The following is an 18,876-nucleotide window of genomic DNA, read 5'->3' as shown; positions in this document are numbered from 1 at the left end:
GCCCGGGGTCTTTTCCTTTGTGAAAGCTTAGCACGGTTTTCTTCTGCATTGTTACGTAACGGAGAAGCAGAGCAGGATGAAGACCTGTCACGGTTTGCCTTTAGTCACATCGTTACTGAGAGAGCTACAGTAGGCAGCGTCACATCTCCAGTTGGCCGTCGTTAATTATTCATGTGAAACGGCTCCGATTTTACATCGGATTGCAATGCATGAATATTTCATGTGGGTCATTAAACAAAAGGACGACCGTTCTACACATGATAGCATTCCTGCTGATTGTGGTGGAAACAGAACAGAACAAATATTTTGAGTAAAAGCAGTAAAATATTGGCTTTGACTTTTATTCCGGAGAGTCCTCTGTCTGTGTTATTTTACGGAAGCATGCAGCATCACATTTATTGCGTTGCTGAAGAAAAAGAAAACAGTTTGTTGCCAATTTAGAGTACATTTCCACTGCCTGTGGAGGAACATTCAATAGAGTTTGAATGCCGGTGGTCTATTTACATTTGTTTAAATGTGGAGCACTTCTTGTATGGAGATCACATTTTCTAGCAAATAAAAAGTATGTGCAGCTGGTGTATAAAGAAATAATATTACTTTGAAAGGGTAAGGTGATATGTTTCCCGATCTAGAAATACTGAAATACAGTCTGCCTTTACTGGAGCAAAGACGCTACATTCCTTTCAACCGTTGCATGATAGTCTCTACGTAAGCAGTTTTGAGTACTAGATATTTATATTTCGGTCTGTCTCTCTATGGACAGATTTTTTCAGCGCGATAGGGTCGCAACTGTGCAACATGCAGTCTAGATCAGTGTAGGTGAGATCAAAATGAAAGTTCGAAGATGGCCGCAGTCCGAGAATGAAATACTATACTATGACATTTTTTACAATATACTATGGTATAACTCTTTTATGACAAAAGTCATAGTATATGCTATGGCTTTTTTATGACTTTTTTTACATGCTATATTATGACTTTTTTTTTTTTGTTTACTTTTTTGGACATACTATGACTTTTAGTGATGTTTTTCAATATACTACGACATTTTTAAAAACTTTTTTGGACATACCATACTATGACGTTTTTTGATATACTATACTATGACTTTTTGTGATTTCTTTTCAACATTCTATACTATGACTTTTTTCTACAACATACTATAATATGACTTTTAAGACATACTATGACGTTTTATGACAGTGTACTATGACATTTTTCAAGATACTATACTATGGCTTTTTGAAACATTTTTTGACATGACGTTCTTATAACCTTTTCAACATACAATGACTTTTTCATGACTTTTTCAACATACTATATACTATGATGTTTTATCCCTTTTTTGACATACTACACTATTTCTGTTTTGTGACTTTTTTCAACATACTATATTATGACTTTCTGTGGCTTTTACGACTTACTATACTATGGCTTTTCCATGCCATTTTCCGACATGCGTTTTTTTTGACATACTGTACTTGTGAGGAAGCTGGAAAGCATCCCCCTTACTACGGTGGAAAAAGACACTCACATGCCCTTTGACTGTGTAAAGATTGACAAAGCAGATGAATGCAGGAAGTTGCTATGTTGTGCTTTTATTTTGGGGAACTCCTCTAATCTCTCTCTCTTTGAGGTCTACTTCCAGGGGCCTGTTCTGGAGCCTTAGAACTCCAGCTGATGTCAATTACCTTGTAAGGCCGAACTTAGTAGCCAGGGAAGAGAGGAGAGTGGATAGAGGCTTCTTTGGTAAATTGTCTTTTGTTTGGTAATTCTTCTGTTTATTTTGCAGTTAATTTAATCTATATTCTGAAATATTCATTTGTATTTTGTTTGTGAAATTATAAGTGAGGTTAAATTGTAAATATATTACTATAATATATTGTGGGAGTGTTTGTGCCCTTCACTGTGTGCTGATAGAGACCACAGGCATACAGTTTATGCCAGGTGGGAAAGCAGTGTAGTGTCAGAGAGGGCGTCAGGTTGAGGGTCACTTCAACCACTGAAATCTGCTGCACCTCTGATATTGTTTTGTTGTCCATCTGTCTGCTTCCTGTTGGTGAGAAGGCTTTTTTGTAATTTGCGTATAATCACCAGTTAATATCAATGCTCTGGAAAAGTCCCTGTTTGACTGTTGCTGCTCTTTTCTCTATCCCGGTTTAAACATCAGTCCTGCTGGCTGTTGTCCTATACTATGATTTTTTTAATTACTATTTTTGATCTACAATTTTTGATGATTTTTTTTTGACATAATGTACTATGACTTTTTTCAACAAATTATATTGTACTATGACTTTTTTCAACATATCAACTATAGTAAATGGTAATTGGGCTTGCATTTAAATCACACCTTTCTACTATTCTGTGAACTTTTCACACACGGAAAAAAAGTTACGGTATATGTCGACAAATTTCATGAAAAAAAGTCATAGTATAGTATGTCGAAAATGTTCATGAAAAAAGTCATGAAAAAACATCATAGTATAGCATGTCAAAAATTACATGAAAAAAGTCATAGTATGGCATGTCGAAAAATTACATGAAAAAATCATAGTATAGCATGTCAAAAATTACATGAAAAAAGTCATGATATAGTATGTCGAAAAATTTCATGAACAAAAGTCATAGTAAAGTATGTTGAAAATTTTCATTAAAAAAAAGTCATAGTATACTATGTCGAAAATGTTCATGAAAAAAAGTCAAAGCATAGTATGTTGAAAAATTACATGAAAAAAGTCCTAGTATAGTATATCGAAAAATTTCATGAAAAAAAGTCATAGTATAGCATGTCGAAAATTTCATGAAAAAAAGTCATAGTATAGCATGTCGAAAATTTCATGAAAAAAAGTCATAGTATAGTATGTCGAAAATTTCATGAAAAAAGTTATAGTATAGCATGTCGAAAGATTTCATGAAAATAAATCATAGTATAGCATGTCAAAAATTACATGAAAAAAAGACAGTATAGTATTTCAAAAAATTTCATGAAAAAAGTCATAATATAGTATGTTGAAAAATTACATGAAAAAAAGTCATAGTATAGTATGTCGAAATATTTCATGAAAAAAGTCATAGTATAGCATGTCGAAAAATTACATGAAAAAATCATAGTATAGCATGTCAAAAATTACATGAAAAAAGTCATGATATAGTATGTCGAAAATGTTCATGAAAAAAAGTCAAAGCATAGTATGTTGAAAAATTACATGAAAAAAGTCCTAGTATAGTATATCGAAAAATTTCATGAAAAAAAGTCATGATATAGTATGTCGAAATATTTCATGAAAAAAGTTATAGTATAGCATGTCGAAAAATTACATGAAAAAATCATAGTATAGCATGTCAAAAATTACATGAAAAAAGTCATGATATAGTATGTCGAAAAATTTCATGAAAAAAAGTTATAGTATAGCATGTCGAAAATTTCATGAAAAAAAGTCATATAATATGTCGAAATATTTCATGAAAAAAGTTATAGTATAGCATGTCGAAAAATTACATGAAAAAATCATAGTATAGCATGTCAAAAATTACATGAAAAAAGTCATGATATAGTATGTCGAAAAATTTCATGAACAAAAGTCATAGTAAAGTATGTTGAAAATTTTCATTAAAAAAAGTCATAGTATACTATGTCGAAAATGTTCATGAAAAAAAGTCAAAGCATAGTATGTTGAAAAATTACATGAAAAAAGTCCTAGTATAGTATATCGAAAAATTTCATGAAAAAAAGTCATAGTATAGCATGTCGAAAATTTCATGAAAAAAAGTCATATAGTATGTCGAAAATTTCATGAAAAAAGTCATAGTATAGCATGTCGAAAAATTACATGAAAAAATCATAGTATAGCATGTCAAAAATTACATGAAAAAAGTCATGATATAGTATGTCGAAAAATTTCATGAACAAAAGTCATAGTAAAGTATGTTGAAAATTTTCATTAAAAAAAAGTCATAGTATACTATGTCGAAAATTTCATGAAAAAAAGTCATAGTATAGCATGTCGAAAATTTCATGAAAAAAAGTCATATAGTATGTCGAAAAATTTCATGAAAAAAAGTCATAGTATAGCATGTCGAAAATTTCATGAAAAAAAGTCATATAGTATGTCGAAAAATTTCATGAAAAAAAGTCATATAGTATGTCGAAAAATTTCATGAAAAGTCATGATATAGTATGTTGAAAAATTACATGAAAAAAAGTCATAGTATAGTATATCGAAAAATTTCATGAAAAGTCATGATATAGTATGTTGAAAAATTACATGAAAAAAAGTCATAGTATAGTATATCGAAAAATTTCATGAAAAAAAGTCATGATATAGTATGTCGAAATATTTCATGAAAAAAGTTATAGTATAGCATGTCGAAAGATTTCATGAAAATAAATCATAGTATAGCATGTCAAAAATTACATGAAAAAAAGACAGTATAATATTTCAAAAAATTTCATGAAAAAAGTCATAGTCGAAGTCATAGTATAGTCATAGTATAGCATGTCGAAAAATGTTCATGAAAAAAAGTCATGGTATAGCATGTCGAAAAAATAATAAAAGTCATAGTACAGTATGTCGAGAAATAAAAAAAGTCAGTGTAGTATGTTGAAAATGAAAGTCATAGTATAGTATGTTGAAAAAATAAAAAGGTCATAGTATAGTATGTCGAAAAAAGTTGAGGTCGGGGGACAGTGCCTGTGCAATGGTAAACCATGGAGGTGGTTCACATTTTTAAAAAGGGGGACCGGAGGGTGTGCTTCAATTATCGGGGTATCACACTGCTCAGCCTTCCCGGGGAAGTTTATTTTAGGGTACTGGAATGAAGGTTCCAACCGATTGTCGAACCTTGGATACAGGAGGAACAACGCGGATTTCGTCCTGGCCGTGGAACAGTGGACCAGCTCTTTACCCTTGTGGAGCTGCTGGAGGGGGCATGGGATTTTGCCCATCCAGTCTACATGTGTTTTGTGGACTTGGGAAGGCTTATGACAGGAGTCCTGTGGGGGCGTACTGCGGGAATATGGGGTACCGGGGTCGCTGTTACGAGCCATCCGGTCCTTGTATAACCAAATTGAGAGCTGTGTACGTATACTCGGCACAAAGTCAAACATGTTTCCAGCGGGTGTTGGCATCCGCCAGTGTTGTCCCTTGTCGTCGATCCTGTTTGTGATTTTCATGGACAGGATCTCAAGGCGCAGCCGGTGGGAGGAGAGTGTCCGGTTTCGGGCCCCTTTGAATTGCGTCTCTGCTCTTTGCAGATGATGTGGTTCTTTTGACTTCATCAGACTGTGACCTTCAGCACAAACTGGGGTGGTTTGCAGCCGAGTGTGAAGCGGTCGGGATGAGAGTCAGTACCTCAAAATCTGAGGCCATGGTGCTCTGCCGGAAAACGGTGAATTGCGCCCTCCGGGTTGGGAGTGAGTCTTTGACCCAAGCGTAGGAGTTCAAGTATCTTGGGGTCTTGTTCACAAGTGAGGGAAAAAATGGAGAGGGAGATGGACAGGCGGTTTGGTTGCAGTTATGCGGGTGCCGTATCGGACCATTGGGGTGAAGAGAAAGCTGAGCCGGAAGGCAAAGCTCTCGATTTACCAGTCCATCTACGTTCAAACCTTCACCTATGGTCATGAGCTTTAGGTAGTGACCGAGAGAATGAGATCACGGACACAAGTGGCCAAAATTAGTTTTCTTTGGAGGGTGGCTGGGCTCAGCCTTAGAGATAGAGTGAGGAGCTCAGACATCCGGAGGGAGCTCGTAGAGCCGCTGCTCCTTTGCGTCAAGGGGCCAGCTGAGATGGTTCGGGCATCTGATCAGGACGCCTCCCTTTGGAGGTTTTCCGGGTACATCCAACTAGTAAGAGGCCCCCAGGTAGACCCAGAACATGCTGGAGAGATTATATATCTCGTCTGACCTGGGAACGCCTTGAAGTCCCCCAGGAAGAGCTGGAAAACGTCGCTGGGGAGAGGGACGTCTGGAATTCCCTGCTAAGCCTGCTGCCCCCACAACCCAGCCCTGGATAACCGAAAGGAAATGGATGGATGGATGGAGTATATCATAAAAAGTTATAAAAAGTCATAGTATAGTATGCCATATAAAGAGTAAAAAAAGTCATAGTATAGTATGTCGTAAAAAAAAGTAATAATATCCCATGTCATAAAGAGCATCATAGTTAAGTATGTCAAAGAAGTCACAATATAATATCCTAAACTCATAGCAATGTTATAGTATAATATGTTATCTAAATGGTATAGAGTATGTAATATAAAACGAAAATAGTAAAAAGTATAGTATGTCATATAATGGTCATGAAAAAGTCATAGTATAGTAGGTCTTAAAAAAGGGATAGCTTATCATGCCATAAAAAGTCATAGTATAGTATGTTCTTAAAAAATGCCATAGCATAGTACATCATAAAAAAGTCATATAGTATGTCATGACCAGAATTACCGCCTTGAGTCCAAGTGGATGTCCGTGCCAGATGTAATACAATTACCTCCTGGCGTAAATGAGATATCACTTTTAAGAAAATGGGATAGATGTGAGGTCACAGTGACCCTGACCTTTGACCATCAAAATTTGACCAGCCAAATTTGAAGAAATTCGCTCAAGGTGTTCCGGGGGGACAGACGGACAACCCGAACACAACGCCTCCAGTACGTCATAAAAAAAAGTCATAGTATAGTATGTCATAACAAAGCCAAAGTGTAGTATGTCATATAAAAAGTAATATAGTATGTCGTCTAAAAAGTCCCAAAAAGTAATTGTAAATGTCATAAAAAATCATAGTATAATATGTCATATAGAGTCAAAGTACAGTATGTCTTTAAAAAGTATGTTTTCACTTTTCATGACATACTATTTTATGACGCATTATACTATGACTTTTTATATGACATACAATACTATGAATTTTTAATGATATACTATGACTTTTTTATGATATACTATATACTGTACTATGGCATTTTATGACATACTATACTATGTCTTTTTTTACATATTCGACTACACCGCCACTGAGAGTGCACGCAGGCAGGCAGGTAGGTAGGCAAGGAGGGTGAAACGATGAGATGTCACGCTTCATCAACGTGTCATATATTTGGGGTACAACACATGCGCATTAAAATCTGGTCTGAACTCCACACCTCTAGTTACACTGTGCATACCCAATACCCCAAGACTCGTGTCCCAGCCTCTTTCAATAGGCCTTGTACGTAGGTAGACAGACAGACAGGCAGGCAGTCAGGCCATTCAATCATGTCATGAATGAAATGATTGGACAGGCCTATTACAGTCCTGCAACAGTCACAGATAGCGGATTTTTTTCCTTTTTTTGTCAGCGTATTTGATTTGATTGCTATCGGGATGTAATGAGAATTTCAACAAATATAACCAAAAATGTATTTGAACAACACTACCAACCCTACCTTTAAGGAACATCAGATTACGCAAATCCAGAACTGAATCTAAACGATAACCATCTGCTAAAAAATGGACAAATGTGAAATACCATCATCAAAAGAAAACAAATTCATGTTCAAAGGTAATGTACTTGCACCTTTCAGGAATCTTTATAATTCATTCATGAACGTAAAATGTGCCTTCACCCTTTTAGAGTGTGTTATATCCACATTTATTACACGGCTGTGTTGAATACTCGATTCTGATTGGTCAATCACGGCATTCTGCGGTCTGTAATTTCTTTATAGCAGACCGTTGCTATGGGTGCAGTTCTGATGTCGGACTCTGGTGGACCGTTTTTGTGTCAAATTATTGATTTCCTAAGTAAGTAGCCGTATAATAAGCGGGATAATGTACAGCTAGCGGGTCATTGTTGTGAAAGAATCCCCTTCAGGGCGCTCCACATCGGGATGCGACATCGCCCTGTCGGAGATTCTTTCACAATAATGACCGGCTCGCTGTACATTATCCCTTACGTATTTTGCAGCAGTTTTTGTTGGGTAAAGTAGAGTTAGGGCCAATTTCAGTCGTGCCAGTCTGGCCGTTTTCTGTGCAACTACACTGCTCCTTGCGTTGTTGTATTTACATAAAAGCACAACAGAATGGTAATGGAATAATGATTGCGGGAGAGTGAAGTTACATGCAGGGGAATGTAAATTTAGCAAGGCGGAAAATTAAATGCTTTCCTTCTGTTGTCTGCAATGACGAGCTCCATCTATAAATAGTGGATCAAAGATAAGATGAAAAGGGATATTTATATTTTGCTTTGTTGTTTTTTTTCGGGTGTCAGAAAGGTATTTCAAACACAGACCAGTAGGCCTATTAAGTCCTCAGCTCTGTATTACTCATGTGTCTTGGTTTGCACTCAACCAGCAACTCAGCCAGTGTGATGCAGGACATGATTTAACTGAAATGGCACAAAACAGGTTTACAGTTATCAGTTAATATTGTGCACAAAGGTCAGACATCTAACGGATGCATCAGACAGCTACAGTGTCCCACAACATAATTCTCATCGTGTTGAGTGAGAAATAAATGGAGAAAAGGAATGAGTGAGCAACATAGTATATTCAACATAGACCAATGGCTATACATTAGAAGGCAATTATAGGGCTAATTTCAACAGTACCTTTACATTATATATGCAATTACTATAACAATAAATACCCAGGCTCATTTGGTTCTTGTGAAATACTTCATTGTACCAAGAAAAGGCATTTTCTCTGGAGAGAAATTATTTTACATCAGAACTGTAAATCAACACTGAAACATAAGTCATCTTTATTACCCCATGTTACAGGGCACACACAATGTTCAAGTATGCCTGAGGAACTAAATGGAGCAATTAGAAAAAAAAACAATGAAGCATAAGAGATAAAATGCATTTAAAAATAAGTGAACTGGCATTGCATTTCACAAAAATTCATAAGCTCATGATTTTGGAACAATTCACTGTAAAGTGCTAACTGGTTCGAGCTGAGAAAAGCACATGTTCCCTTTGAAAGATCATACACATTACTTTATACATGGAGGTACAGTAATAGCAAGTCATCAGGCAAGCAATTACCAACCAGAAGACATGGACCATAATTCATGTATTAGTCCTTTAATAAGATAACTGCTTCCTTAATTTCCTTGTTAATGGTAACAACGAGAATCTTGCCACTGGTTGCCAGGACAATGCCAATTACAAATGCTGGTGTTGTCACTGTACAGTTTTCCTTCTTTCCTTGTAATTACATGCAATTGACTGACATACAGTATCAAAAATCTTAAGTCAAGTCCTTCTAATCCTTTTACAGATAGGAATCCTTGAACCAAAGGGTTGAGTGTGTAGAGAGGAGAGGAATTATTGAGGAGTGCAGGGAGACCTTCCCATACTCCTCCCCCTCTTCCTCTCCTCCCCCTGGATGTGGTGGGCTGGCCCGACAAAAGCAGGGATCTGTCCAGCTGATGCCTGCCTTCCTACAGGTCCTGAGAATCCACTGTTTTCCTTTGTGCCTCTCATAAAGAGGCATGATTAAAAAAAAAACGGAGAAACAAACAAAAAAATATCTGGATGGGGTCTGGGTCAATAAATTTTCCCCTACTGTACGCCTAATGCGGACGTTCATCTTCCCACCCAAATCCTAACCATAAAAAGGTAAAAACATGGTGTACTGCAGAATGGCTTTACTCCTCACAGTCTGTGGGGGGAGCTAGAGCCCCTAGGAGCTGAGGTGCGGTTGGTGGTCTTGCGGCTGTTCTGTCGTGTCTGATTCATCTTGGTGGCCGAAGGTTTCCGAGCGTCAGGCTGGCGCCTCCCCTGGGGGCCCCTCCGTTTGCCCCTTTGCCCCGCACGGCCCCTTCCGGCCCCCGCTGGTCACTTGCGTGAGTGCAGTGTGTCCTGGAACTTGGTGCTGGTGTAGCGGACGTGGAATCCTTTTTTGTTGATTGTATCGTCAGAGCGGAACTTGATCACAATGGAGTCACCGGCCGAGTAGATCTCCTCTGGAGGCTGTCACGAGGGACAAAACAACAGATTAATTTGTTCTGTCACTTTGTGGTTCTTTGACTGCACTTCAATTAAAACTAAAAACTTCTCACATGCTGAAACTGAAGTCAAATCAGTGACCATAACGAATGGCTTCTGCCTGCAGAGGACTGCTGGTTCTGTAACAGCCAGAGGCCACGTAAAGGTCCGGGACCAGGACTAGACCTTTCCAGCTTTATTCTGATTAAGGCTTTGGCTGCTATTGAAGTGAGGATAAAATATACTCTGATGATTAGTTCCAGGTGCGCCGCTCCACCGAGCTCATTTCTTCCCTGAACAAAACCATATACTGCACAGCACTTCATATACTTCTACTGTCTTGAGCATAAAGTCGGCCAAACTGTTTCCAATGAAACAAAGGGGGGATTAACTTCATTATGTGTGCACAGAAAATATGCAACACTTGACCTGGCTGTTTGTCAGGATAGCGGTATCACATGAATATTAATTCAGAACATCGTACTGAAAAATAATTAGGTGGTTGAGGTGCTCAGGCAGCTGCATTCTACGACAAAGACGAGCGCTGCCGTGTCAGAGCAGGCAAAGCTTGTGCAACCAACTGTAAAACACCGGGCTGTTGATTAAAGCTGTTATTCATAACGTGAATAATATATCTACAATAGCCCATAAGTCTTGGTTTATTGGGAAAGGGATTTAAAGTGCAAGAAGAAAGTGGCCTACACATTTTATTGTACACCCAGCAAAACGTAGTCTGCTGTTTAACTGAGAAAAGCCCTCGGGCTAAAAGTAAGCCTCCCCACACTATAATGAGTTTTCACCCTACTTTGGACTGAATTGTGTCAGTTTATTTCGACCCATTTTATAAAAGGAAACTTGATTGAGGAGCCGCTCCCCGGGGGTTCTGGGGGTGTTATGTCCCCTCCAGCAAATCACTTACAGGAACAGGCGTGAGTAAAAGGCCAGAGCTTATTATTGAAGTGTGTAAATGAAATCAAGCTGTTCTCTGACCTGAGGAAACTTGTGTTTCTATTCCCTGCTGGTCTCATTCTTCCAGACTCAGGCTGCAGCCTCAGCATTGGCTGATTATTTTGCTGTTACAACCCAATGCCAGAGACTCTGATAGGCTATCGGCAACCAGGGAGCGATGGCTTGTGTTGACCTACAACCATCTACACTCCCGAACCCAGAGGAACACATCAACTTTAACAAAGCGATTAAAGTTGGAGTATGGAGTTCACAAAGCCACCCTTTTACAAACCGCTGGCAAAGGTTATTCAACAGCAGCGCTAATCCCAGAATAACTGTCTGAATACTCCTGCTGTTATACTATAAAACTGAAAACAGTGCTGTGACAAGCCAAGAAAAGTAATTTAAAGAGTAGCGGCCATTAGGAAAATGTTCTTACCCCTGAGCCACAGTAACGTCCCAGCCGTGGGGACTTGGTGTCCGCTCCATCGAAGAGCTCCATGTAGTCATAGCCGCAGTCTGCCTCCTCCTCAATCTCAAAGGTCTGGAAGATGAGCTCCACGCCGTAGCCTTTCTCCGCCGAGATCACCCACTGGCAGTCGGATGCTCCGGGGTAGTTATTGTCCCCGAACTGGGCATGGGAGAAGAGGTCCTTTGTTTTGACCTCAGCCTTTAGGCGACCTCCACACTCTGTGACCAGAAAAGTTGAGTTGGACATTTTGTAGACAGAGGCCAGCGTTGATAAGCTACAAGTTCAGCCGTTGTACTTGTTGGTCTCTGGCTAATTTGTGGTTTTACAGTCATACAGATAAAAAAGGATTCTTTAACATGCTCTGCAGTTAGATATGAGTCATAATCATTCTCAGACATGGTGGTGAATTGTGACCAAAACTAAATCTTGGAAGCATTACATCGAAAAACCATTGTGAAGTTTGATATGTGAGTAATTGACCTTACATTAACTTTATGTCCCGAAAACATGAAGGCTTCAGAGATTTTACTGGAAGCCCTATCATTGTGTTTTTCCTTAAAAGGGATAGTTTGGGTGTTTTGATGGGGTTGTAAGAGGTCCTTATCTATAGTCAGTGTATTACCTACAGTAGAGGATTCTCGGCATGCCCCCAGTTTGGAGAAGCACTTAGTTACCGCATGGAAGCAAAACAATGTACTGCTGTAGACGGGGTCTAGTCTACCGCTGCCTCGATTGGTTAGTTTGTTTGTGCTAGTGTGACTTTGGTGAATCCGAACTAAACAAAGTCACACAATAACACAAACAAACTAACCAATCGAGGCAGTGGTAGACCAGCAACTCCCGTATTCTGCGAGGTAAAATTACAGTTTTTTTCAGTGGGGTCTGGTTGCTTTGGCGAGAGCATAGATGGATAGAACAGCATAGGTAACGGCTTCAGTTCCACGTTGGAAACATAGACTGTATGGCTCTCTCACAGCATGGTAAACCGGCAAAATTATTCTACATATAGCGTAGACTTAAACTGATATCGATTATTTTTAGGTGAGTCTTTCTTTTAGGTGGCTAAATTATGTTTCGCTGCTGCGATTGGATTATGATTGAAGGAGATTTTGTACTTTGAGATCATATTCCACCCATGCAATGAGCCCTTCACAAGATTGAATAAGCACGGTACACCTGAAGGATCCAAAGAGTACCTGTATGTGATTACCACAAAGACCCAGCAACGCTTCTACTCAGTTGTCTTCACCTGAACTATCCCTTTAAGCAGGAAGAGAAACTAAATTCTTACCTGCAGTATGGGAAGCCTCGAAGCCTTTTTTCTGCACAGAGTTATCAGAGAAGAAGCGAATGAACAGCTTGTTTGCAGTAGACGTGATGGCTTCGGGCTCCTTGGTGCCACAGAAGCGACCCAGGGTCGGAGCTTTCCCATCTCGCCCGTCGTAAATCTCAATGTGGTCATAAGCACACTCCAGGTGGGGCTCCATGTCGATCTCATTGAAGGCCTGTGAAAAAAACAAAGGTGATGAGTATGTTTCAAGAAGTGTGTTACTTAATAGAGATGTACAGGATCAAACTTTAAATATTTTATGCTATTCTTTTTTTTTTTTTTTTTTAAATCAAAAAGACATTCTTAGAGTTTAAAAGTAAATATTTGACTAAACGATGTCCTCCAACTTTTTGCATTATTTTGAAACAGAGGCGTGCATGACATTCTTTGATTATAAGTTGGAGATTGATTTTCTTTCAGCGAGCGCTACAAATGTTAAAGATTTTAAAATAATGTACTTTATGTCAGTGACAAAAATGCCGAGAATAACAGAAGAGGGAGCCACACATCATCGTTGGGAATGGCATAACAGTTTCTGACAGCAGCACAGTAAACACAGATGTCCTCAGTGGATTTAGCAATTCAATTATGCAAATAAGCCACACACAAATAAATACATGACTGACAAGTGAAACTACACAGAGAGCGGGAGGACACATACGATTTTGATGCGGTGGCCCGGAGTCGTGGTGAGTGCCCAGGTGCATGCCTTCTTGCTGGGGTATTTATCCGGCCAATTGGGGCTGGTGATGACGCCGCTCACGCTATTCACAGTGTGATCACAGCCAGCTGTGAAAAGAGTCAACGCAGACCTCTGTATCATGCTAATATGGAACAGACTCAAACTGTTTTTGACACAAATAAGCATGCCTGCTCTGATTGCAAGAAATAAGTCAGGAGCAAGAATAAATGAGCAAGCGTATCAAAGAGACAGGAGTTTGAGATGAAAATACCTTCTTTACAGTCATGTTTGTTCTCATGCAGCACAAAGCCACTCCTGCACTGACAGCTGTAGCTCCCAAAGGTGTTGACACACTCGTGTTGACAGCCACCGTTCTCCTTAGAGCACTCATCTTTGTCTGAGGAAGCACAGGGGACACAACCTTGGTTGACTGTTTCCTTTCCAGACTGACAGATAGCAGCTCCAAGTGACTGACTGAAAAGACTTGTGATGCTGTGCACATCGCTGTCAGTCAGGGGACTCACCTGAGAAGAACTGTGCTTTAAAGCCCTTTTTGGACACCGTATTGTCTGATTTGAACTCAATGCGCATGTTGTTGTACTGGGAGGTAATAGCTTCAGGTTTCTCTGCCCCGCAGAACTTCCCATGTAGCCTTGAGTCTGCCGACAGCCCGCTGCGCACCTCCACGTAGTCGTACTTACAAACCTGAGCAGAGAAAACAGAGCATGTGAAGAGGCTGGGACATTTTTATCTGACTTTAATCATGAAACACAAGGAGGACAGGAAGGCGTGTGCGATGACAGAGACAGAGAGCACAGAACAAACCCACCCCGCGCCGATTCAAAATAACCCCAGTGCTCACGTCATTGCCCTCAGTCTCGAAGACGTCAAAGAGCAGAGTGATGCGGTATTGCGTGGGGGCGACCAGCTGCCAGATGCAGTTCTTGTTTGGGGGGTACTCTCTGGGCCAACCCGGGCTGGTGATTGACCCATTCAGCTTGGTGATGAAGCCTCCACAGGCAGCTGGACAAGAAAACACAACATCATGGGAAAAAGACAAGGACAAATAGTTTATAGCTCGATACAGATGTGCAAACAGAAAATTAATTATATCACCAAATGTTTCAAATGTCACGCTGCAAAATATACAGCTGAAAAGAAAGCCCTCTGAAATATCCTTTTGTGTTCGGAATAAACCCGATTACTGCCTGACCTGCCCGTGAGGACTCAGGCAAGCTTTGTATCAGTTACGCAATACAAACATGTTGCCCCTCACCTGGCTATTTTTGTGCAGTGTTGATCTTTACCAACTGCAATAGATGGTAAATGGACTTTTGGACATTTATATAGCGCCTGTCTAGTTTTCCGACCTCTCAAAGCGCTTTAGAATATATGTCGTGTTGAAACATGGATTGTAAAGTTATTAAATGTGGATATTGGTGAAATGTTGGAAAAGTAAAGTTACAATACTATTAGCTATTTTTACATGCCATGTAAGGGATAATGTACAGCGAGCCGGTTATTGTTGTATAATAAACCCCGACAGGGCGATGTGGTTATGACACAAAAACAGTCCGACATCAGAACTGCGTCCATAGCAACGGTCTGCTCTAAAGAAATAACAGACCATAGAACGCCGTGATTGACCAATCAGAATGGAGTATTTAACAAAGCCGTGTAATAAACGGATGTAAGGCACCCGTTTCTTACCCATTTTATCTGTGATTGTGTTATTTCAATGTAATTTGCTTGTCTTTATAAATCTATTGCATAAGCTAAATATCGATGCACATCGGCAAGGCTGTAGTGATAGCTGACTTTCTCTAGGGGCGCACAGTGGCTAAGTGGTCAACCAGACATTGTACAGTTTGTATGCTAGTAGTTAGGTCTTAAACAACAACATGTAATTTGAGCTAAAAATAATGCTTGCATTGTTGTGACTCAAATCTTTTAAAAGGTAGTGCCCGGCCAGCACAAGCATCTCTGTTTTCCGACTTTTAGGGAATGACTGTACTTATTGTATTTGGGTGACTAACTGTGTAAAGTGCTTTAGCATGTAAATTACATGGTGAGCAGGGCTGGTGACTTTTCTCCCTGTACTTACCCTCGCAGCTGCGCTTGTCAGCGGCCAGCTCATAGCCCGGGTCACAGGCACACTTGTAGCTGCCTAGTGTGTTGACACAGCGTTGCTCACAGCGACCGTTGTCCGGCTTGGAGCACTCATCCATCTCTGAAAACACAAAGATATGTTAGGACCCTTTTCGCCGGCCCCCCTGGCTCGGTGGTTTACAAGAGAAATCCCCCAAAACAACAAGCGGAGCCAGGGAAAGAGGGTCGCACAGAACCCAGCGGTGAAACAAAAAGATTTGAAATAAGCTTATACTGCCATATATTGTTTAAAACGATAACGACAGACAGACTGCTGTAACATGTCAGATTAAACAGATGTTGATATTCTCTCTTTCAAGAATTTACAACCCTTGATCTCTGACCTTTGAAGAAGTTGGCAGCAAAGCCGGCCTTGTTGACGGAGCCATCTGAAACAAATTTCATCCACAGCTGGTTGGAGCTGGTTTTGATGTCATCTGGCTTGTCGTAGCCACAGAAGCGGCCCAGTAGGGGACTGTTTTCAGAGTTTCCATCGCGCACCTCCAGGTAGTCATAGGCACAACTGTCATGTCTCTCAATCTGAGGAAGGTCAGAGGGTTTGAGGTGAGAGCTCAGCAAAACATCCAAATTAATCACAAAATGCATCAATCAAGTTTTGATCAATAAGTAACAAAGGACTCACCTCAAAAGACTGGAAGGTAAGGCCTACGTGGTAGCCCTGAGCTACAGTAATCTTCCACACGCACACTTTGTTGGGCCTGTAGTCATCAGGGTAGTTGGGGGACTGGATCTGGCCATTGTCTTTCTTCACCTCCCCACCACAGATGGCTGCATGTAGCAGAAAAAACAATATTAAAAAAACAAAAAACAATATTGAGCTCCCTCAACAGCAATATCATCAGCACATGCCTCTGAAAAAAACAAAACGTGTGCTCACTGTTCTGATTTACCCGATGTGGATTAGCTGAAATGCCTCCACTACCAGCACCCCCACACACACATGCACACACACAAACAGAAATCATCCCTTTGCACGGTCTGGAAACAATGGAGCCGAGTGTGAAGGCCGGCCAACATCTGATTAATGCAGCGTAAAGTGCCTGACACATCAGCAGTAGGGGAGCCAAAAGACTGTGGATATTACTGCAGCCTCTAGGCACATTGTTGGATGTGTGACTGGCCATGCGTTCAGTCAGCTGAGCGGCATGCTGGAATGGGGTGCAGCGAGGTCGGGGGAACGGGCGCTTACCCTCATAAACGGCGGAGAAACCTTTTCCCACCCAGTTGCTGCTGCTACGGAACTCGATCCACAGTCGGCTGTCGGTGGAGATAATTGGCTCAGGCAGCTTGTCGCCACAGAAACGACCTGGGTCACAGGTGAAGACACACGCACATAAACCATGATTTGATTATCACAACACCTGAGATAGCTCTGAAATTCCTCCACACAGCTCTTTACTTCATAGAAAGTAAACACACTGTGAAAGGATAAAAGACAAAATGAGAGACTGAATTCAAAAATAGACAATAAACTAAACAATTATCATCTTTATTTTAGCATTTAATGTTTAGCAAATAGCAAACTGTATGTCCTCGGTATGACTAATAGAAGTGTCACCACTTTCACCCATCAAAACTGTCTTTACCCTACAGTTTCTATATATTTGAACTAGGGCTGTCAAAGTTAATGTGATAATAACGCCACTAATTTCTTTAGCTCATTAACACAACTTGTGATTTTTAGGTTGTAGCCGGCTCAGTTTTAAAGCTAGAGTGAAAATACTGGTATCATATGAAACTAGAAAACCTGAAGAATCCATTGGTACTATTTTTGTGTTGTTAATTGATTTTCAATAAAAAAATATATACATACATTTACATAAAGCAAGCATATTTGCCCACTTCCATGTTGATAAGAGATCATAAATACTTGACAAATCTCCCTTTAAGGTACATTTTGAACAGATAAAAATATGTGATTGATCGGGATCAACTTTGGACAATCACGTGATTAATCATGATTAAATATTTTAATCCCAGCCCTAATTTGAACACACGAAAAGCCTGTGTTTAGCTATCACTACTGTAGTATTTTTCTTTTATGATGGTTAACTGAATATCTTTGAATTTTGGACTATTGGTTGGACAAAAATAGATTTTGGAGACGCCACCTTTTTGTTGTGAATTAATTGAGAAAATTATAATCACAATGGATAATGAAATGATTCGTTAGTTGCGGCTCTAGTGCAGCATTCTCCAATTAAAACTGACCTTTTAGAGGCGCCTTCCTCCAGTACCCATCTCGGATTTCCACGTGGTCGTACCAACACAGGTGGCTCCTGTACAGATCCATGGAGGTGAAGTTCAGGATGATCTTAAAAACAAAAAGAGCGTGATTACTGACACGGTTCAGATAAATAAGAAGTAACAGAGACACCACATCAGGGTAAACACAGTCAGTGAAGCTTGTTTTCAGGCATCTCAAAGTCCATCTTTCCATATGCTCATACCTTTTCCCCCGGTGTGACTGATATTCTCCAGATGCAGTGCATGTAGGCCGAGTATCCGTTGGGGAAGCCGGGAGAGGAGAAGTTCCCGCTGCTGTCCTGCAGACTGTCCCCACATCCTGTTCACAAACACACACACACACATATACTGATGTAAGGCCTGAGCCGTGAGCATGATGCACCGCCAATTAGTCTGAAAAGCACCTAAGCCACTAATTCAAACTATATACACACATCAGCTCTGAAGTAAATCCCCTGAAACCTCGCTGCAGAGACAGATGCTGGAATTACAACACCGAATGTGAAGTAAAGAGCAGCTCTTTTATGTTCAAAGGCACATCTGCTGATAATATTCACCCACAACCTCGTTCCTCACCCCTCCCGTCCCCCCCTACCTACTCCAGATGATGATCACACAAAGGAATTGAGAGTGTGAGACACTTTTCTCTGAGCATCCTCTGAAAATAAACCTGGCCCACTATAAATAACCGAGCCCTCTGGAGGACGTGATGCATTATGTACGCCTTGCCAGTGAAAAACCACCCTTTAGTTTGGCTGGCAAAAACTAAAGTGTGCAAGTGTGTGAGGAGGACTGATTCCAAACACACAGCCTCGTGGTGCGGCTCATGCCAAGTGGGGGAAAGATGTGTTTAATTAAGACAGAGAGGAAATGGTAGAGAGTAGATTGTATCTTCTTGTCCATCTTGAGAACTGTGTAAGCATTCATTATTACTCTGTGTTATCTTTACCTCGGGGTGCGTTTTTCAAGGAGTAAGGAAAACATCTCCCCCGACTGTTCGCATTCATTGCCTCCCCCTTGAGGTTTGTGTGTAAGCAATAAAACGAGGAGCCCTGAGCTACG

General features: G+C 40.1%; 1 protein-coding gene across 2 annotated transcripts in view; it reads right to left on the bottom strand.

The window, feature by feature from the left end:
• Positions 1-8,503: 8,503 nt before the first annotated feature.
• bmp1a (bone morphogenetic protein 1a) overlaps positions 8,504-18,876 on the bottom strand; it is a 36,007-nt gene continuing 25,634 nt past the window's right edge. The window contains exons 8-20 of one of the 2 annotated variants that reach the window (XM_037777799.1): positions 18,018-18,133; positions 17,779-17,881; positions 16,757-16,873; positions 16,190-16,335; positions 15,891-16,086; positions 15,503-15,628; positions 14,228-14,421; positions 13,923-14,103; positions 13,670-13,795; positions 13,378-13,505; positions 12,678-12,891; positions 11,354-11,604; positions 8,504-9,951 (exon numbers count right to left, since the gene is read on the bottom strand). In XM_037777799.1, the coding sequence (XP_037633727.1) occupies positions 9,817-9,951; positions 11,354-11,604; positions 12,678-12,891; positions 13,378-13,505; positions 13,670-13,795; positions 13,923-14,103; positions 14,228-14,421; positions 15,503-15,628; positions 15,891-16,086; positions 16,190-16,335; positions 16,757-16,873; positions 17,779-17,881; positions 18,018-18,133 (2,033 nt within the window). In that variant the 3' untranslated portion in view covers positions 8,504-9,816. The remainder of the gene's footprint in view (positions 9,952-11,353; positions 11,605-12,677; positions 12,892-13,377; positions 13,506-13,669; positions 13,796-13,922; positions 14,104-14,227; positions 14,422-15,502; positions 15,629-15,890; positions 16,087-16,189; positions 16,336-16,756; positions 16,874-17,778; positions 17,882-18,017; positions 18,134-18,876) is intronic. The other variant, XM_037777800.1, reaches the window with a different exon arrangement.

This window comes from Sebastes umbrosus, chromosome 8 (genome assembly GCF_015220745.1).
Source record: "Sebastes umbrosus isolate fSebUmb1 chromosome 8, fSebUmb1.pri, whole genome shotgun sequence".
NCBI lineage: Eukaryota > Metazoa > Chordata > Actinopteri > Perciformes > Sebastidae > Sebastes > Sebastes umbrosus.
Note: the sequence above shows the minus strand (reverse complement) of the source record. Positions and strands in the feature narration are given on the sequence as shown.